Genomic DNA, 18,188 nt, shown 5'->3' on the forward strand with positions numbered 1-18,188 from the left:
TTTTTGACCAACTGTTTTTTTTTTCTTGCACCAGGTGGATAAAGGCACAGCTGGTCTTAACGGAACCGATGGCGAGACGACCACACAAGGTAGAAATGGGGTCCGGTTTCCAAAGGAGCACTGATGTGAAATTCCCCTTGTGAATCTGCGAAGTGGTCACATCCATCATAGAGTAACAACCTGGGTCTACAGGTCTTGATGGTCTCTCGGAGCGCTGCGCCCAGTACAAGAAGGATGGCTGTGACTTTGCCAAGTGGAGGTGTGTGCTCAAGATCTCAGATGGCTGCCCGTCAGCTCTCGGCATCGCAGAGAACGCTAACGTCCTGGCCAGATATGCCAGCATCTGCCAACAGGTGTGTCGATGCTTTTGACCTAATTCATCCTCATCAAAACGGCACCTTTGAACTATTACTCATTGGAAACCTTGTTTCAATATCAGAATGGCTGGTGCCCATTGTGGAGCCAGAGATCCTGCCTGACGGTGACCACGACCTGCTGCGCTGCCAGTATGTGACAGAGAAGGTTGGTGCCCGTTCTCTGGAATGAAGCTTTCTTCTCTACAGGTATTACACGTGTCATAATTAATCTGTTTGTTCCTTTTGTAGGTTCTGGCTGCTGTGTACAAGGCTCTGTCCGATCACCACGTGTACCTGGAGGGAACCCTGCTAAAGCCCAACATGGTCACCGCTGGACACTCCTGCACTAAGAAGTTCACCCCTCAGGAGGTTGCCATGGCCACAGTGACTGCTCTCAGGCGCACCGTACCAGCTGCTGTACCTGGTGAGTGTATCATGTCATGTGGAACCACTGCTACAAAAGAGTTTCCATCACACACACACACATTACCGTACGACTTTCCAGGCATCTGCTTCCTGTCTGGAGGTCAGAGCGAGGAAGAGGCCTCCCTCAACTTGAACGCCATCAACCAGGTTCCTCTCCACCGCCCCTGGAAGCTGACCTTCTCTTATGGTCGTGCACTCCAGGCGTCCGCTCTGGCAGCCTGGCAGGGCAAAGCTGCCAACAAGGCAGCTGCACAAGCAGCTTTCTCCAACCGGGCTAAGGTAATACCATGAATTTAACATTTTGGAGTTTACATTACACACAATGGACTAATACATGATGCTTATCTCATGTTGCCCAACTTCATTGTGGCTGGTGAATGATTTCTGTTTAGTTCCTTCAGTCTTGCACTAATGTGCAGCAGATAACCTGGCTGATCATTAACATTCAGATGTGACTTTGCCCTGACGTCCCCTCTGTTTTGCTCATAGATCAATGGCCTGGCTGCCAAAGGAGAATACAAACCCTCTGGCTCCGCTGACCAGTCCTCCATGCAGTCTCTGTACACTGCCAGCTATGTCTATTAAATACTGTGAATCTAAATGATGCACATGGACCAATATGACCACAAGAAATTCCTCTGCTGGACATCACTCCTCCCTTTTTACCACCAACAGCCAAGAGGGAGGGATATTCTGTTAATGTTGAGCTACTGTTTGTCACCTCAGTGACAATTGGAAATAAATTAAGTGACCAAATCCACTGGTAGTTTCTGTGAGTTCAAACTGGGCTATGACTTTACACTGCTGTCATGTAACCCCCTTATTTTAGAATTGGCACATTGTTGAGCAGTGTAGGTTTATTCACTGAAGCAATCTGCACTGAGAAGGTAAGATCTGTGGAATAGGCAAGGAAATGTGCTAGTTCATTTGAATCAACCAGCAATTAATGAAATTATTTAAACAGGATTATAATCTGAACAGCATGTTAGGCAGGTAACTGGTGTCTTCCATCTTCCATTTGTGGTTTATACACAGTACATGCATTCAAAACAAACTCATATCCACACCTACAGGCATTTTAGCATAACCAATTAACCTGCCATGTTAGCGTGTGAGAACAGGGACCCTCAAACTATGAGGTAACAGTGCACCAATGTGTTTCAAATGGGAATACGTAAATGGATTCATCGTTGGACTGTGGACTTTCCGACAGTGTGAGAATAAACACATTAGACCAGAGGTCTCCAAACCGGTCCTGAGGGATGCTTATCCTGGTTTTAGATGTTTTCCTGCTCCTACACACCTGAAAAAGCCTCAGAAGTTCTGCAGAGGTCTGGCAACAAGCAGCTGATTTGAATCAGGTGTGTAGGAGCAAGGACTGGTTTGGACTCCCCTGCATTACACACTTGAACAATTTGAGGCTACCAACTGTTGATCCGGTGATAAATGATTCAGCTGTGGTTTGTCAGTATAATATATAATAATATATCAGTATAATATGACTTCACATTAGATATTTCATTGGTTCAATTTCATGATAGGTCAGTACTTTTCTGTGAACTGCAAAGGATAAAATTGAATAAGTCATTCTATATTTCAATATTAACAAATAACAGTTTCACAGTCAATGGTTTATACCAGAGATTCCTAAAGGGGTCCTATCCTGCAGGTTTTAGATGTCACCCTGCTCCTACCTCACCTGAATCAGTCTGAATTTAAATCAGGTGCATCAGAGCAGGGTGACATCGATAACATGCAGCATAGGAGGCCTGTGAAAACTGGTTTGGGCTCCACTGGTAGATAGTATCATGATGACACTGATTTCATAAAGCTGCTACTCACACACAACGGTAATGTAGATGTGGACAGTGTGTAATGGACCTCCAACACAATTACCTAATGACCTTTGAACTGAAACACAGGGTAGATATGAGGGTTGGGGGATTGTTAAGTTACAGCAAAATGTACTTTGAATTCTTGAGTGTTATGCAATGGCCTGTTGTACTCTGGGTGTCAGCAGAGAAAATTCGACTATATACAGTATTACATTTCATCACAGGCGTCTGCAGACATTGCAGAAGGTATAAAAAGAGGCGTGGATCCATGAACAGATGTAAGAAGAGATGTGTGAACCATCAGATATCCACTGGTTTGGAGTTTCTAGGCCACAAGGCCTATAAGTTATTGAAGAAATTCTCGCCATAGAAATGCATAGGGTTTTCTAGTGTACTTTTGCTACATATCGCTAACATGTATAGGCCAGATGCACAATAACAACACTGGGTCGAAGGCTCTAGATTTGTACCACACCCTTTACAAAAATGGTCCTTATAGGGGCTGAACATGAAGGTGTTTGATTTTTGTCATTTTACGTGAAAATATAATCCCTCATTTCAGGATTAACATACTCTCTCTTAAAACAGCCCCATGGTCTCCATGAGGTGTGAGACAGCATGAGCCACTTCTCCCTCCTGGCTTTGAAGGTCATCACTCTGGCTTAACTAATCTGTGTAAAAAAGCAGAAGGCTAGTTCCCCAACACTGACTGATGTCGGCCAACAGAGGTCACACAAACTTAAATTGTCCATATTATCCATATAAGTAGTGAGGTTTTCTAGCATATTATTGAAAAATTGAAGAAGGTGCTTGGTTCGCTTCCTGGCCTGTGTGGAGTTTTCATGCTCTCCCCATGTTTGTTTGGGTTCTCTGGCTTCTTCCCACCTCCAAAAGCATGCTGAGGTTAATTGGTCACTCTAAATTGTCTGTAGGTGTGAGTGTGTGTGTGAATATTGTCTTTCATGGGGCCCTGATGAGCTGGTGACTTGTCCTGGGTCCTGGGTCTATTCCTTCATAGGAATGAAAACAAACACTGTGATCATACTAAGAACAAGAAGAGTCGGGATCCAAACCATCATGACTATCAAACCATTCAAACCATTGCACGTGTAGCATCTGGAAAAGCCTACAACCAGAAAATATAGAAGGTCTGTGGTGCAGGAATTAAAAAGTAAACACAACAGCGTCCACGAGACCAGCATCTCTCCTCACTGCCCTGATGTATTCAGTGGTCAGAAACACATATTTGGTCTTGTGCGCGTGTGTGTGCTCGTGACTAAGGTCACGAACAACACGTTGTTCCAGGATTAGGACATAACCTTTGAACATGAGGTGTTTACACCAGTTCAAATGCCAGTGTGCCAATGATTCACTGTGACACAGCGGGCTGGTAAGAGGATGTAATGGCGGGTATCTGGGAAGGCACAAATGTGTGTGTGATATGTTACACGTGCACACACACGCACAGTACACTCAAGACACTACATCCAGGCCTGGACCTGCTCTGTACAGTGCTCACAGCTTGGACTTGCAGATGACTTTTCATGGGACAGCGTTTGGTGTATGAATGTTCACTTCAGAACAGATGATGGACATCATGGTGGAGGCAGTGAGTAACCCCCATGCCCCAACACACATTCTGTGTCCCATCCCACATTATGCCTGCATAATTTCACCTTTTCTCCAACATGTTTTTTTGGATTCCAATCACTCTTCAACCCCCAGCTGGGCCCCCAGCTTTCTGAACTGTTGGCGGTTCTCGGCCTCTCTCCAAAATGGCCTGAACTCAATGAAACAGATGAATTTAAGAATTGGTGCCAAAAGAGATTTCCCCACCTCCTCCATTCCCTGTGAACGCCTGTGCAACAAAAACAGATATGAACCACAGACATCCACTGCATCCAATGTGCATATGTTGCTGGTATTTGTAGTGGTTTTCTTGTATGTTTTCACGGGTTTTTTTTATTTTGACTTGTTTGCATATTGTTACTCAGAAACACATAAACACAGATTTCTATCCAACGTATTGAAAACATACAAAACCTAACAGTATCTTTAAACCTGTGCATAACAGCACAGGAATGGTTCCAAGAAAACAAACACCTGTCACTCATCCTTCAAGTGATTTTTTTGTCTTCCAACATGAGTTATTTTAACTGAAAAGCACTTTTAGAATATATAAAAGACTATTGAATCATTGTTTGATGCAGTGTGTATCCACAGAGCCTTTAATTGCCACTGCGTAAAAGTGATCACTAAATAAGGTTGTGATGTTTGGTAACGCGGGAAGACACTGCCTTTCTTGTCGTTTCCTCCGGTAGCTGTCATATGCCCTCCCTCCTCCGGGTGACGTAGAGAGAATCCTCCGCTGCCCGCAGGTGTGGGCGACGAGCCGGTCGCCGGTATAAACGGATCCTGGGACTCCTGCACGTCACTCACTTGGAGCCGCAGCGCATCAGACACCAGAGCTGAACCTCAGCAGAGATAGCAGCAAGCAGGCACCTCCTCGCCGCGCAGGCTAACTCGCTTTCGGCTTTGGTTCCAGATGGAGACTCGTTGGACCATGAGGGGCTCCGCCGCCCGCAACTTCAGGAGTGAGTTTTCTTCAAAATGAACCTGAATTCGTTTTGCATGGATGCGTGATGGTGGGTTTTACGCACATTGACTCTTAAGATCTAGTGATGCTTGTCTGCTTGAATCTGTCCACAGGCTTATTTATGCGCATTTGTTTCGTTTTGCTTTGGGATTTTCGCCATATTTTTACCCAAACTTCATAATCCAAACTATCCACTCTTCAATTACGCACGGGAAAATGTTGGCACGACTTATTGTGTGTGTGATCCTCCCCTATTTGTCACTGGGTGAATTTGACAAACATAGTTGACTTACTGCTCTCTCAAGTCAAATCATAAGTGCTCCCTCATTCCAGGTTGACTAACAACCCAATTTGTTGAGAGGTCAAGAGGTGAGCCACTGGAAAATCTTGCACACAACAGATGAATGGGAACCTCATTACAATTTCATGCATGTACTTCAACTGTCGTGGCTCTATTTGCGTGTAGTTATCCGAGCTGTGCCAAGAGGCTGTGTAATTATTAATACAGCGATGAAACTGATCCGGGTCCCCTTTCTGCGTTTACGTGCCTCTTCCGCTTTACACATCACTCAAAGGAAACATCCTTTCTGTGGACAGAGCTGGAAAAGTAGGGTAACTTAATGTAGGGAGGGATACCGGGTTCAGGTTTTTGCCTGCAAATAATCTTAACTGTATGCGGATTTGTGCTGTTTTTGTAGCTTTCCAGTGACATCTTGAGTTATATGACTTTGCCATAGTATCCAGTGTACCAGTGTAACATGATCGGACAGATATGAATGGGTGAATGATTTTGTAATGTAATCTGATGAATTATTGATCAACAAGTGATAGATACGAGCACAGCAGTGCTAAAAGCAATCACTGACAGCAGCAGTGGGCTTCACAAAAGCTCCAATCCCTTTGTTGGCATTCTTTTGACGCAAGTAATGAGCCCATTCTTTTGACGCAAGTAATGAGCCCATTTTCCAAATCATATAAACACTGCAAGAAGAACGATTCTGCTTTGATTCTTATTTGTAATCTTCTTCTGTAATAATAAATAATCTATTTTTCTAAAATATATGTTTCATAGGTGGACTGTGTTTGTGGCTGATTCTGTGGCTGGTGGTGGTGAAGCCAGGTGGTGTGACTGCATGTCCAAAGCTGTGCGTGTGTTACCCTACGCCTATGACGGTCAGCTGCCAGTCCCAGAACCTCACCATAGTGCCAGCCGGCGTGCCCTATGATTCACAACGTGTGTTCCTCCAGAACAACCGTATCACAGAGCTGCGTGTGGACTCCTTTGGCTTTGAGACACAAGTGAGAAATTAATTTGTTTCACTGCACATTTCATAGTACACTCATCTTATGAAAACAGTTAAATAACCATGTCACCCCTTTATCCGGTGCAGGTACTTTGGTTATATGGCAACAACATTACATGGATTGAGGCTGGCGCCTTCAGTAACCTTAGGGTGCTGGAGGAGCTGGATCTGGGTGACAACCCGTCACTGCGGCTCCTGGAAGGTGGAGCCTTCAGGGGCTTGGAGAAGCTGCAGAGCCTGCATATGCACCGCTGCAAGCTGGCCGCTCTCCCCCCATGATCTCTTCCACAAGCTGTATAGCCTACAATTTCTCTACCTGCAGGTAAAGACAGAATCTAGAAAACAATATTTTACACTTCTGCCACTCCTTTCGAACATGAGATGGAAATATTGTGTTTTTATGTTGTTTTTTCTTTATGTGGTGAAATATTTCAATATTCAAAATTAGATACTGTACATACTTAATGAACATGTACACATGATTTGCAGAAAGACACATTTATTGCTACAGTTGCCCACACTGACGGCGCACCCCCTCCCATGCTTGTGTACTTGATTTTATTAAGTACTCCATAGTTTTTCATAAAAATCTCCCTTGGAATATATGACATTGTGGAAATAAGCATCTCTCCAGTAGATTGATAGGAACTAGTTACACAAACCGTTTGGTTCAGAACAGATGAAACCAAAGAATGGCGAAAAGAAAGAAAGGCCTTTGGATGAAGGTGGGTTTCTACCAGTGGCTGTACAGGTGCCATTTGGTGGGTTACAGGTGAATGGACCCAACAGGGAGCCTCCAGTGATCGGGTGTTGCTCCACTATCGATAAAAGTGGGTTTAAAGACAAGGGGTCATCAGATTTCTGATTCTGATGTTTCTCTCCATCGTCGGAAGAATGAACTCAGCCAACGTGCCCTATTGTCACAAGTATCCCCCTTCAGGCCGGTGCGCACAACATTATCTATCACTAGCATTAGAAAAGAAGGGAGGGCAGGGTCTGCCCCCCTGTCCAGTTTTGCACAGTTGTTGAGGAGGTAGGCTTCTGTAAGAAACATGATGATTCCCTTCTGAGATTGGCAATCGGCCCTCGAGTCGAGTCGTATGTTGGAGCTGTTCCATGAAACCTGCTTGCAAAGTGTACATAGTAGTGTATGGTTTGATGTCATTTGTGCCAGATTCTAATGAACTTAAGTTTGTTTTGTTGTATTCACAGACCAATGAAAGTCGTGGGATCTAAATGAATAGATTTGATACAACATAATACCACGTCTTTCTTCGTAGCATTTGTCTGTATCTCATCCCAGGCACCCTTTTCCAACATGCTTAACTTTTCTCTATGTTGGCTTTACTCCAGGAGAATCAACTCCACTTTCTGCAGGATGATCTCTTCTCAGATCTGGTCAACCTTACCCATCTCTTCCTGCACGGAAATCGCATCCGTGCTCTATCTGAGAATGTGTTCCGAGGCTTGGTCAACCTGGATCGCCTCCTTCTCCACGACAACCGCATTCGGCAGGTCAATCGCAGAGCTTTCCGTGACCTGGGCCGCCTTACCATTCTTTACCTGTTTAACAACTCTTTGGCTGAGCTTCCAGGCCAGGCCATGAAAGACACTCAAGGCATCCAGTTCCTCCGTCTGAATGGTAACCCTTGGTCCTGTGGCTGCGAAGCCCGTCCCCTTTGGGAATGGTTCCGCGTAGCACGTATCTCCTCCTCTGAGTTGATTTGCACCTCACCATCTCCACGTCGTGGGCAAGACCTCAGATTCCTACGGGAGCTGGACTTCGCCCTCTGCCCTTTGCCAGACCCCGGGTCTCTGGCTGGAACCACCACAACCACCTTCAGCACTAAGACCCGCTGGTGGTTCTCCAAGCACAAGCCCGCCTCTTCTTCAAAAACCCTGTATCAAAAGAACCCAGAGACTGCAAAGGCCTTCCCTTTCTCTGCAATTAAACCTCAATTCCTCCCTAAAACTGTATCTGAATCCTTTTCCTCAAAGTATGAACTGTCAGAGGATGAGGTGGCACTCCCGAGGCTTGACCCAGAGGAATACTGGGCCAACTATGGCAGTGAAGATGCTTCTGTCCGCTGCTTTGAGCTTGAGTGCCCCCCAAGCTCAGACAATCCATCCTTTTCTTTCTCCTCCTCTTCCTCCTCTTCCACAACCACCTGGACACCCCACATCCACCTCCACCTTCTCTTCATCTATATTGTCACGTTCTCTCTCCATTTCCTTTTTGGTTGAACTCCTTTCTTCTCCAGCCCATGTTTCACCTCTGATTTCTTCCTCCTGTTCTTTCCAAGTCAAACAGAAACCTGCCTATTTATTTTTTTGGTCACCTCATTGAGGTGATGGTGGAAATACGCTGCAAATGGAGACAGGCAAGGTAGATGGGATCAGTAAGGGCAGAGGTGGTGTAAGGCAGGATTTCATAGTTTGGGTAGCAGTATGGCTTGAAAAAAGGAAAAAAGGATCACATACTCTAACGAGTGAACGGCTGTAACCTACAAGAACTTTACCAATCGGTGTATGGCACAGCTGTTGCGTAGCTGCAAGAAATCTAAGTGTGCAAGCCTACAGTGCTTTTCTATGTCAGCAAATGCTGTTAACATTATCCCTCATACATCAGTTTCTTTCACTGAGAATAGAAGTGGCACAAGGACACATCTGGCGACTTTAATGTTACAAAGGAAGAAAGAGACAGGGATGATCACACTAGGCTTTGGGAGGAGAGTGAATAAAGAACGAATTTTAAGGAAGAGAAAATGAAGAAAGTTGGCAAGGTGATATTCTCATGTCCATAAATGGATGAAATGATGGGGAGTATTCGGTTTGCTGCCAAGAGTGACTCTCTTCTCTCATTTAGCTTCAGAATCGTGTGATCGCAGAGATGCCAGCAAACCACTGCCACCCACACGTGTACATACCACACATATCACTTCACTAACTTATTCTTCTGTCATTTAACCTTGCAGAGGTTTTGCTTGTATGTCTTTAATTTCTACTTATTTAACCATGAGTTTTTTTTACCTTTGTCAGTCATATGTCTCAAGATCAAAAATATCACATGCACTTGGCGCTAAAAAGAAGACAAATGTAAAGTATCTTTTTTACTATTTTCTTGGAAAAAATAAACAATTATGGGTTTAATCAGTTACTATTTGTATATACGGTGGCATTAACCCCACACAAAAGATATTCCCTATATCAACGTTACTCTTAATTAGTAGACATTTCTGATTCCAGTCTGTTTATGTCAGAGGTGATAAGTATTTACTCTACTTAATAAATTCTTCATGCCTTAACACTGTATTATTATTTATTGAGGCCATATGTTCCTTGTCAGTTTATTTTTGATGTATTCCAGCCCATCTGTTGTGTCTGCCGTTTTAGATAGGAGAAAAAGATATTGTAATAATCTTAGATTCCATATTTTTCGATGGAAAACTAGAACGTGTGTTGGTTTGAAAAATAAAGACACTATAAAACAAAAGTCGTTGTTTTAATGTGTGTGTAAAGTTTTTCACAAGGAAGGCTGCAAATGTGTAGAATAAAAACACAACAAACACAACTTTTATAAGCGGATATTTTACAAATGCCGTTTACAAGCACATTTCTGCAGAATAAATCATAAATATTGGTACTGTATCATAGAGAAATTTGAACACTAAAATAATTCTGTCATAGAAAAAGAGGTGTTGTTCAGTACATACATGTCTGCATGCAATTTATGAAACATGTATCTGGTCTCAACTTCAATTTCCACCCCAAACATTGTGCGCAGAAGGAAGATATATTAAGCTACATACAGAGATGAGTAAATGAGTTGTCAATGGGTTTGTGTGTGTGTGTGTGTGTGTGTGTGTGTGTGTGTGTGCGCGCGCGCGCGCGTGTGTGTGTGTGTGAGGGGGGGCAGTGGGGTGAGGGGGAGTCAGGGGGTGATAGCTGATGAGGAACATACCATGATGAAAATGTGACGCCTCTAGTTAACACACCCCCTCAACAGATAAACTGTCAACATGATTGTGTACTAACTTGTGCACACAACACATACACAAAAAATACACAACACACAAAAACACACAGGGAACTTCACTGAAGTCTGGTTGAGTTCAATTCAAAATTGTTTTATCTTTCAGCTCTCATGATTCCTCATGTTCACACCTTACTTTCCAGTCCAGTCTTCTTCTTCTCTATGAACAAGAGTGTTTTTAGTTTTATAGTTATATGTTAGTCATATTCCTCCCTTTCCTTAAACTGTATGTTTTTGTCAAATGTTTTATTAACCCACCAGTTAAACTGAAATTCCTGACCACATAAAAGTGGAATTATAACCACCATTATTTTCATATTATCCAAAAACCTGAACGCAACAAAAGACACAGCAACTCTCCCTACATACCCTCTTGCTGCTAAGAAACAAAACTAGCTGGAACAAGTTAATGGTGGTTGGCAACAGGGAAATGTGGAAAATCCCTGACAGCAACTGAGACTTGTTGCTGCAAGAGATGTTTGGTACAATGCATTATGACTATGCTATATTTGGATACTTTAATGAACATAATGTTTTGTCATGTGAAGAACATTTAATACTTCACATCATTATGATTGCCTATGATGAATATGAACCACCTGTGGCAGCTGTTTTTTTTTAAATATCATAAAATAAAAAGACATTTACCCTGAGTGCTTATGGCAAAACAAATATTTTATCTCTGTAGATCTGTAGTCTGTGATGGTGAGTGACATTCTCTAGCTCTTCCTGCCAGGGTTGATTTAAAACTTGCTTTGTAACTAGTGACATTACCCATTTTTGTCTGCTCATTTTCCAAGGACAGAATTGTAGATGTTTAGCTCTTATGCATGAAGGTAGATTCCTGGGTGCTCATGTACCATATTTACTGTTTTCCAGAGCAGGAACACAACTTGGCCATTAGCACAGACAATTCCTCTGAAGTCATTAGACTTTGATGATGCGTCATACAACTGTGCCCACTCACTCAACACTATTTATTTATTTCCCTGCCTCTGCACGTCTCCATCTCTTTTGTGTGTTCGTCTTCATACCCTGTCAATCCATCTTTGTCTGAACCCCACAAGCAACCTCCTCCACTCCCTGTCACACATGCTTATGTGCGTCTTGGCAGAGCAAGTGTGATGACGTTCTCAGGTTTGCTGACGTTCACTCACACGTGTCAAATTTGCAAACTGACACTGTCGCACGAATGTCCGGCACAAGATGGAAATGAAGAAGCTAAAAAAATAGTAAGAGGAGGAATATTAAATATTTAGTGGTTGCAAATGAAATGCTAACATGAACTGAGAATGGAAAATATAAATACATATACATATATAAATATGTAAGTATATAAGCTGTAAAAAACTGAGGTATAGTGGTGGGTGATGGAAAAATAGGAACTTGCATGGGCACTCAAACCTTTTGCCCCATTGAACTGATGAAAAAGCAAAGCATAAGATAGATGAGGAGATTCCTACATTACTTCCAGAAATGATTTTGGGCGGAAAACATGGCTCAGGCAAGTCACTTGTAAAATAAAAAGTAAATAAAGACTGAACTGTATTAATCCTGCAGCACATAATGGTGTTATTCATGCAATTATTTTCTATGAGGCTGTACTTTACTATTTGTCATGCTTATGGTTTAAGCAAGCTACCATTTATTTTTAGCACACAATGGGTTACCACTGTCCATCAAGCTGTGAAAACAGAAATGCTAATCACAAAGTACCAATGTGGCCAAAGACAATGTTTGATGTAGTCCAAACTGTTAGGTTGTTGCACATGTCGGTATGTGTGCCACATTCCATGGCCACTGAAAGACATCTGAATAACACCCACGTCCATGAGAGTGGTAGGACAAAGCTCAGGGATTTCAAAATCATCAGCAGTTATTATCTGCATGGGAACAATCTGCATTCATGCTAATGGAACAAATCACCTGACATAAGGAGGAAGAAACAGTCATGGTATCAGATGGAGACACCTAGAAAAGCAGGACTGGGATGCTTTAACTCATTTCATCAAGCACGTAACAAAAACAGAGAAAAATAACAGATTCCAGAGACATATTTGAATGTATCAGCGCTGTGGAGAAGACTGAGTGCTGCGCTAATAATACAGACAGTGTCAGTGTGGAGGCGGCCCAGAAGTTCTGTGCATCCGGTTTGGAGTGCGGGGTGAAGACAGGGCACATCTGTCCGACGGTCTGTCAGCTCCTCTGAGAGTTCACGCACGCAGCTAAGAATAAACGGCAACAAACGGTAAAAAAAACAGATTGGGATCCAAAGAAAGTCGCCGGATGTGTCCTTGTGCCATTTGTAAAAAGAACAACCCACTGAAGGACTGACTGGATCATGTGGCAATGGAGGCAATGGAGGCAATGTCTGAGGTCAGGTGTGGATTCTCACTGTCTCCCTTTATTGTCATTATACAACAAGTTCTACAATGAAACTGCTGGTGCAACAAGAAATGAGTGTAGAACAAAACAAACGAAAAATTTAATGCAATAAAACAGAAACAAGTTAACATAAAACACTGGTCAAAAAGAGAACAAAAGTACCCAGAAGGACACTTGTGAGTCAGTGTCTCCACCTCACACTGGGAGACTTAAAGCTTTGTTGAGACAGTTGTGGCTCATGACGTCCTCGTTTGTCTTGGGCAAAACCAGAGGGATTCATTTTTTCAATAAATTATTTGCTTTTGAATTTGGAGTCCTCAGACAAATCCAGGTTTCTTTGTGGGATATTCTGTTACTTTTCCTCATGTTTGTGTGGGTTCTATCTACCAGCTGTCAGGTTGCAGTCAGGAGTCTGCATTTGAGAATTAACAAACTGAAAAGACATGGTAGAGGGGAGCACAAGCCTTGGGACTGATCTTTATCTGTGTTGTTTTACATTTTACACAGACATCTCGTTCCAGTAGCTTCTGTTGCAATCACCAGAAGGAGGCGGGGGGATTTGATGTCACTGTGTGTCCACTGTGATTAAGCTGGATGGGATGACGCAGTTATGAGAAACTTATTTTTAGGAAAACTGTTATAAAACTGTAACTGTGAGAACATATTTACAATGTGTTACATTACATGTAGAACTGCAGGCCATGTCTATTTTGACAACGTGACTGCAAACCAAAGACTGTCATCCCCATCAACACGCACATGGCAATGTTGTCTGTTTTCTTCAGGGACAGACCCGTGTAAATTACACAGAAGATGGAAAGATGAACTGGCATGTTATGATAAATGCCTTTTTTGTGACTGAAAGTTCCTGATGAATTGAAAAGGTAAAATTCGCCTAAATGTCAGTAGGTGACATGATGCAGACTGACAAAAGGAACTTTGCAACCCATTGATGTATATTATATAGCTGTATGACTATATATTCTAAGCTGCCTATTGGAGGGCGTGGTTAATGGAAAGACTCTTTTATTGTTGATATTATTTTTTGGCTTTGAGCTACTTTATCGGGAATCGGTCTACAATGATGTGAGGGCATAATGACTAACAGGAGGTACTGGACCTTTAAATTGGGTTTTCAGATAAGGGGGCAAATGGGAGGCTGAAAGTGTGTGTGCCCTATGACCACCTGTAAGTGTTTGACGTTTTATGTTAATCGTCGAAATCACGTAAAAAAGAGAGGACATAATCAGGCAGGATCTGAACGTGAAAGGTGAACGTTCAGGGGAGCTTAGTGAACATTCCTCCCTGTCAAGCTGCAATGCTCACAATGTGATGTAAATGTGTAAAGGTGACTGTTTTTTTTTTAACTTGAGAAACAGAGCGTGACAAAAGACAACTATTGCCTCAATTACAATCTACATTATAAATACTGGATGATGTTTTCATGTTGTTGTCTGATACCATTTGCCTGTAGCTACGCTCCAGCATCATTCTTTCCCTTGAAAGACGTGTTCTGTGTCCCGTACCTGTACCTGTCCTACGTGCACACACTTGAGGTGGGTTGTTTTGTTCAGGGATGAGGTTCCAGTAATGGTTCGGTCCTAACCCTCTTCAGACGGACCCGTTGGTACAGTCGACGTGCGCGCGAAAGTTTCATAACAAGCAATGGCGTCCAGAGAAGGTGGGTCAACGTAAACAGTATCGTTTGGCTCATGCGAGGACGTGATTTATGTTCTTTTTTTGAAGAACATTTTTACTTTTTTTTTGCAGATTTCCTGCGTCAGTATCATTATACTTCTTGGTAGAAAATGGAGTAGACTCAGAAGTTATGTTTTGTTATTGACACTCTGGTTTCACTGTATTGTCGTTGTCGACTTCTTTGTTTGAAAGCTGCCTCCTAAAAGGGAAAGCTAAATGGTTTGTGTTGAACAGGTCGTCGAGGGACAAAGCGTAAAGCGGAGGCGGAGATGGTGGAGGAGAGACGGGCGGGGCCCTCAACGTTGTCATAGAACACTGGTGAGAATTCATTCATTCTCCACAACCGAAGCAGCCATCTTCTTCTGATTAAAACACTTGTCAATGCTCAGCTTACGCCTGTTGCTCATGGTATTAATGTCCCAGATGACGCTTTCATATGTGTCAGGCCCAAACTCAAAGATGCTCAGTTTTTATTTATTTTTTTTTATTTATAGAGTACAATATCCAAATGTGAAATATCGGTGAAGTACACAAAGACACATAACACAGCACGGGACACGACTAGGTTCTAATACATCAAAATGGAGGCAGCAATAACTATAACCACAGAGCCCAGGAGAACAAAAAAAAGATGCTCGTTAACAATGTTGTGTTGGTTGCTGGGAAAATTTGATAGATGTTTTTACTTTCATCGGTATTTCACTGGTTTGTTGGCGAGCAAGTAATCTATTTGCTATTTTAGTTGGAAGAATTATTGTAGTTGTACCGGTATTTGTTGTTTTGCAGTTCTATGTCCATGATTTAATTTACAGGTTTTAAGTTTATTTTACACATTACTGTAACGGATGAGGTTACAGTAATGTGTACAGTATATCCCTGCTGTATGGTACCTACATTTAAATGCCAGTACAGAGTAATTCACACATTCAAAGTAGAATATAGCAGATAGCAAATATTTAGTCACAGCTATACCACCTCCTTGATTGATATCCCTGTTGTTTTTACAAGCTGGCAGGAAAAACACGGGTTCCATGGCCCCTCTTTTCCTCCCCGTCATTTCGGAATTCTTTCCAGCATCTGTTCATATGACGCTATCATATTTCTGGTGAAGATGTACTTTTTCATAACCTTAGGATATTTCGGCTGCTGTGATCACACTAACCCTTTATAACTTTTATAAAGTCTTGTTTTGACACTCCTATTCACTATTTAACTTACAAAAACCAAGAGTGGGATTCTTCAGCAAAAAGCATTGGATAATAAATAAGTTAAACAACGTGTGAAGGAGGTGGTAGCACTTAGCACATTTTACTAACGTCTGTTGCGTTTTGACACTGAATCATTCTGTTTTGTCATGTCAACAGACCATGTTTCTGTCACCTGTAAATAGAAGGATGGATATGCCAGCATGCAATGGTGTGGGAAAAAATTGTGTTTGGGGGACATAATAACACAATAACAATAAAGAGTAACAGTTTGTATGACATACTGTCCTATTATGTTGACAGTCTTGTACATGGTGGATTAAGCAGCTTGTGAACAGTATGTCTTGCACATTATCCGTGTGAATCTTACTTACGCAGTACATCTCAAGTTTGACACTCAAAAGGAATGTGTGTCAGCCAGCCTCACATTGATGTACTTAGTAAGTTTCCACTCAGTGGCTGATCTGTTATCTCTGGCAGTAAAAGCTGACGAGTATATGGGCGCAACGCAGAAGGGGTGAAAACTGCACTCCTTGCTGTACGCCCTGATCTTACTGTGGTCCTCAATCCTGAGAAGCCCCGCAGGAACAGCTTTGAGATCACTCTAGTGGATGGAGACAAAGGTAAGAAGCAAAAGGTGGAATCAAAGCATTGGAGTTATTGTTGGTAATGCCGTTCTGAAATGAAAAATGACTGCTTAATTTTATCTAGTTTCCACAAATGACACTGTCTTCCTCATTCTTTGCTTGGAAAGAAACCTCTCTTTGGACTGGAATAAAGAAGGGTCCCCCCCGTAAGCTGAAGTTCCAGAACCTGATGATGTAGTTGCTGCTCTTCAGGAGGCTCTGAAGGCTGAGTAAACTCCACTGAGGGTTTGTCCCATCACAAATATTTTAGAAATTTCTGTTAAATTATAGAACTAGTTACTCATGTTCAAGGTTTATTTGTGTGTACAGTCATTACAAAATGTTTATGTTATGGACCAGGCCCCTTCACACATCTCTACTGTATGAAAATGAACCCCCCTTTCGGGGAATGCTGCCCCCTTGTGGGGCTGCTGATAGCAAACTTATTTTTGAGAAACTGATGTGTTTTCTGTCAGTTTTCTAAGTCCTTTGACAACAAGGAATTTCGACAGCATTCTCCCAGTATGTCCTTATGGACACAGATGACAGTATTTTTTTCTGTAAAAAAATGGCTGCATTCCCCATTCAGGTAACCGAAGGGCATTTTGATGTGACTGTGTTCAACAGAACATTTTTCTCTCTTTCGTACAGCCGAGTTGTCAGGAGTTGTGACCTGTGGAGACAGAATGATGAGGAGTGACCAAAGTGGATGCTCTCAGTCTCTCCTCTGATGATCCAGGCTCCAACAGCTCACATCTTTTGGACACATGATGACATCTAGTGGCGTGTCTTAGAGCCAGCATAGTTTCACTGTTTCAGATCCCAAGTCCATTCACTGTCTGTTTTGTTTTTTAATTTTTTTTTTTTTACATTTTTCCGGGAAAATAAACCTGTTTCTAAAACTACTCGTAGAACTTTGATTCTTTGTTGATGAGTTTTTAAAAAATGTAATGGTCTCAAAATCGTGTTGAATGTTGAATAGTACTACACAAATCCACACATTTTTGTCCTGCTAACACTCGAACCACACATAAGAAAAGATGAACCTTTATTTGTCTCACAGTGGAGAAATTTGCAATAATAAGACGTACACTACGAAATTAACAAAATAATAAATGTCAGGGTTCTATGGAATGTTGAGCGTTGTTCTGTTAAAACAATATTAAGTGTCAAACCCAAATTTAAAACTTCCTGAAATATGAATATGAAAGGACGAGCTACGACTGTAACTGCGGCTCTGAGTCGTTACTAAGAATGTGACGTCATCGCCATGCGACTTTCTGGGACGGTTGGTTCTTACCGCTACTGTGGATAACTTCTTTGGATTCCGGTAATACGGACTGATATTAGTGCGTAAGTACAGTATATTTAACGGTAAACAATCTGGCACTCTATGTCGTGTATTCAGGACCTAAATTGTCACATTGCTCGAATTTCATCTGTGTTTCAAGTTTTAGTTTCCCATTGAAACAGTGACGCTAAATTAGCGCGGGCCCGCTAATGCTAGCTTGCCTGTTCTGGTTGAGGCTAGCTTTATTGAATTATTGTATCACATTTTGGCACACAGGATTAAACTCTGGAGGAAAAGGAAAATTAACTGTGGCTTACACGTCTAGACTTCGCTTCTTATGAAATACGCTCTTATACTGTGCATTTAAAATAATTCAAGTAACGTAGAGTCTTGCCTTTGTACTCAAGCCAACATTTAATAAATGAAAGCCATG

The 18,188-nt window shown here is 42.2% G+C and overlaps 3 protein-coding genes across 3 annotated transcripts; all 3 read left to right on the forward strand.

Moving 5' to 3' along the window:
• Positions 1-25: 25 nt before the first annotated feature.
• LOC144742253 (fructose-bisphosphate aldolase B-like) lies at positions 26-1,367 on the forward strand (the record flags this gene model as incomplete). Its single annotated transcript, XM_078624727.1, is given in 6 exon segments — positions 26-89; positions 193-357; positions 440-522; positions 606-780; positions 862-1,061; positions 1,272-1,367. Coding segments are annotated over 6 exon segments (783 nt in total), but the record flags the coding sequence as incomplete, so codon positions are not given.
• A 3,813-nt stretch (positions 1,368-5,180) lies between these two features.
• RTN4RL2 (reticulon 4 receptor like 2) lies at positions 5,181-8,761 on the forward strand. Its single transcript, XM_078624721.1, is given in 5 exon segments — positions 5,181-5,211; positions 6,286-6,512; positions 6,605-6,787; positions 6,789-6,839; positions 7,871-8,761. Coding segments are annotated over 5 exon segments (1,383 nt in total).
• Positions 8,762-12,899: 4,138 nt separating this feature from the next.
• On the forward strand, positions 12,900-16,698 carry SELENOH (selenoprotein H). Its single transcript, XM_078624722.1, is given in 5 exon segments — positions 12,900-12,931; positions 14,892-14,951; positions 16,319-16,461; positions 16,593-16,640; positions 16,643-16,698. Coding segments are annotated over 5 exon segments (339 nt in total).
• The last annotated feature ends 1,490 nt before the right edge of the window (positions 16,699-18,188 follow it).

Source organism: Lampetra planeri, unplaced genomic scaffold, assembly GCF_965212315.1.
Source record: "Lampetra planeri unplaced genomic scaffold, kcLamPlan1.2.h2 scaffold_940, whole genome shotgun sequence".
NCBI lineage: Eukaryota > Metazoa > Chordata > Hyperoartia > Petromyzontiformes > Petromyzontidae > Lampetra > Lampetra planeri.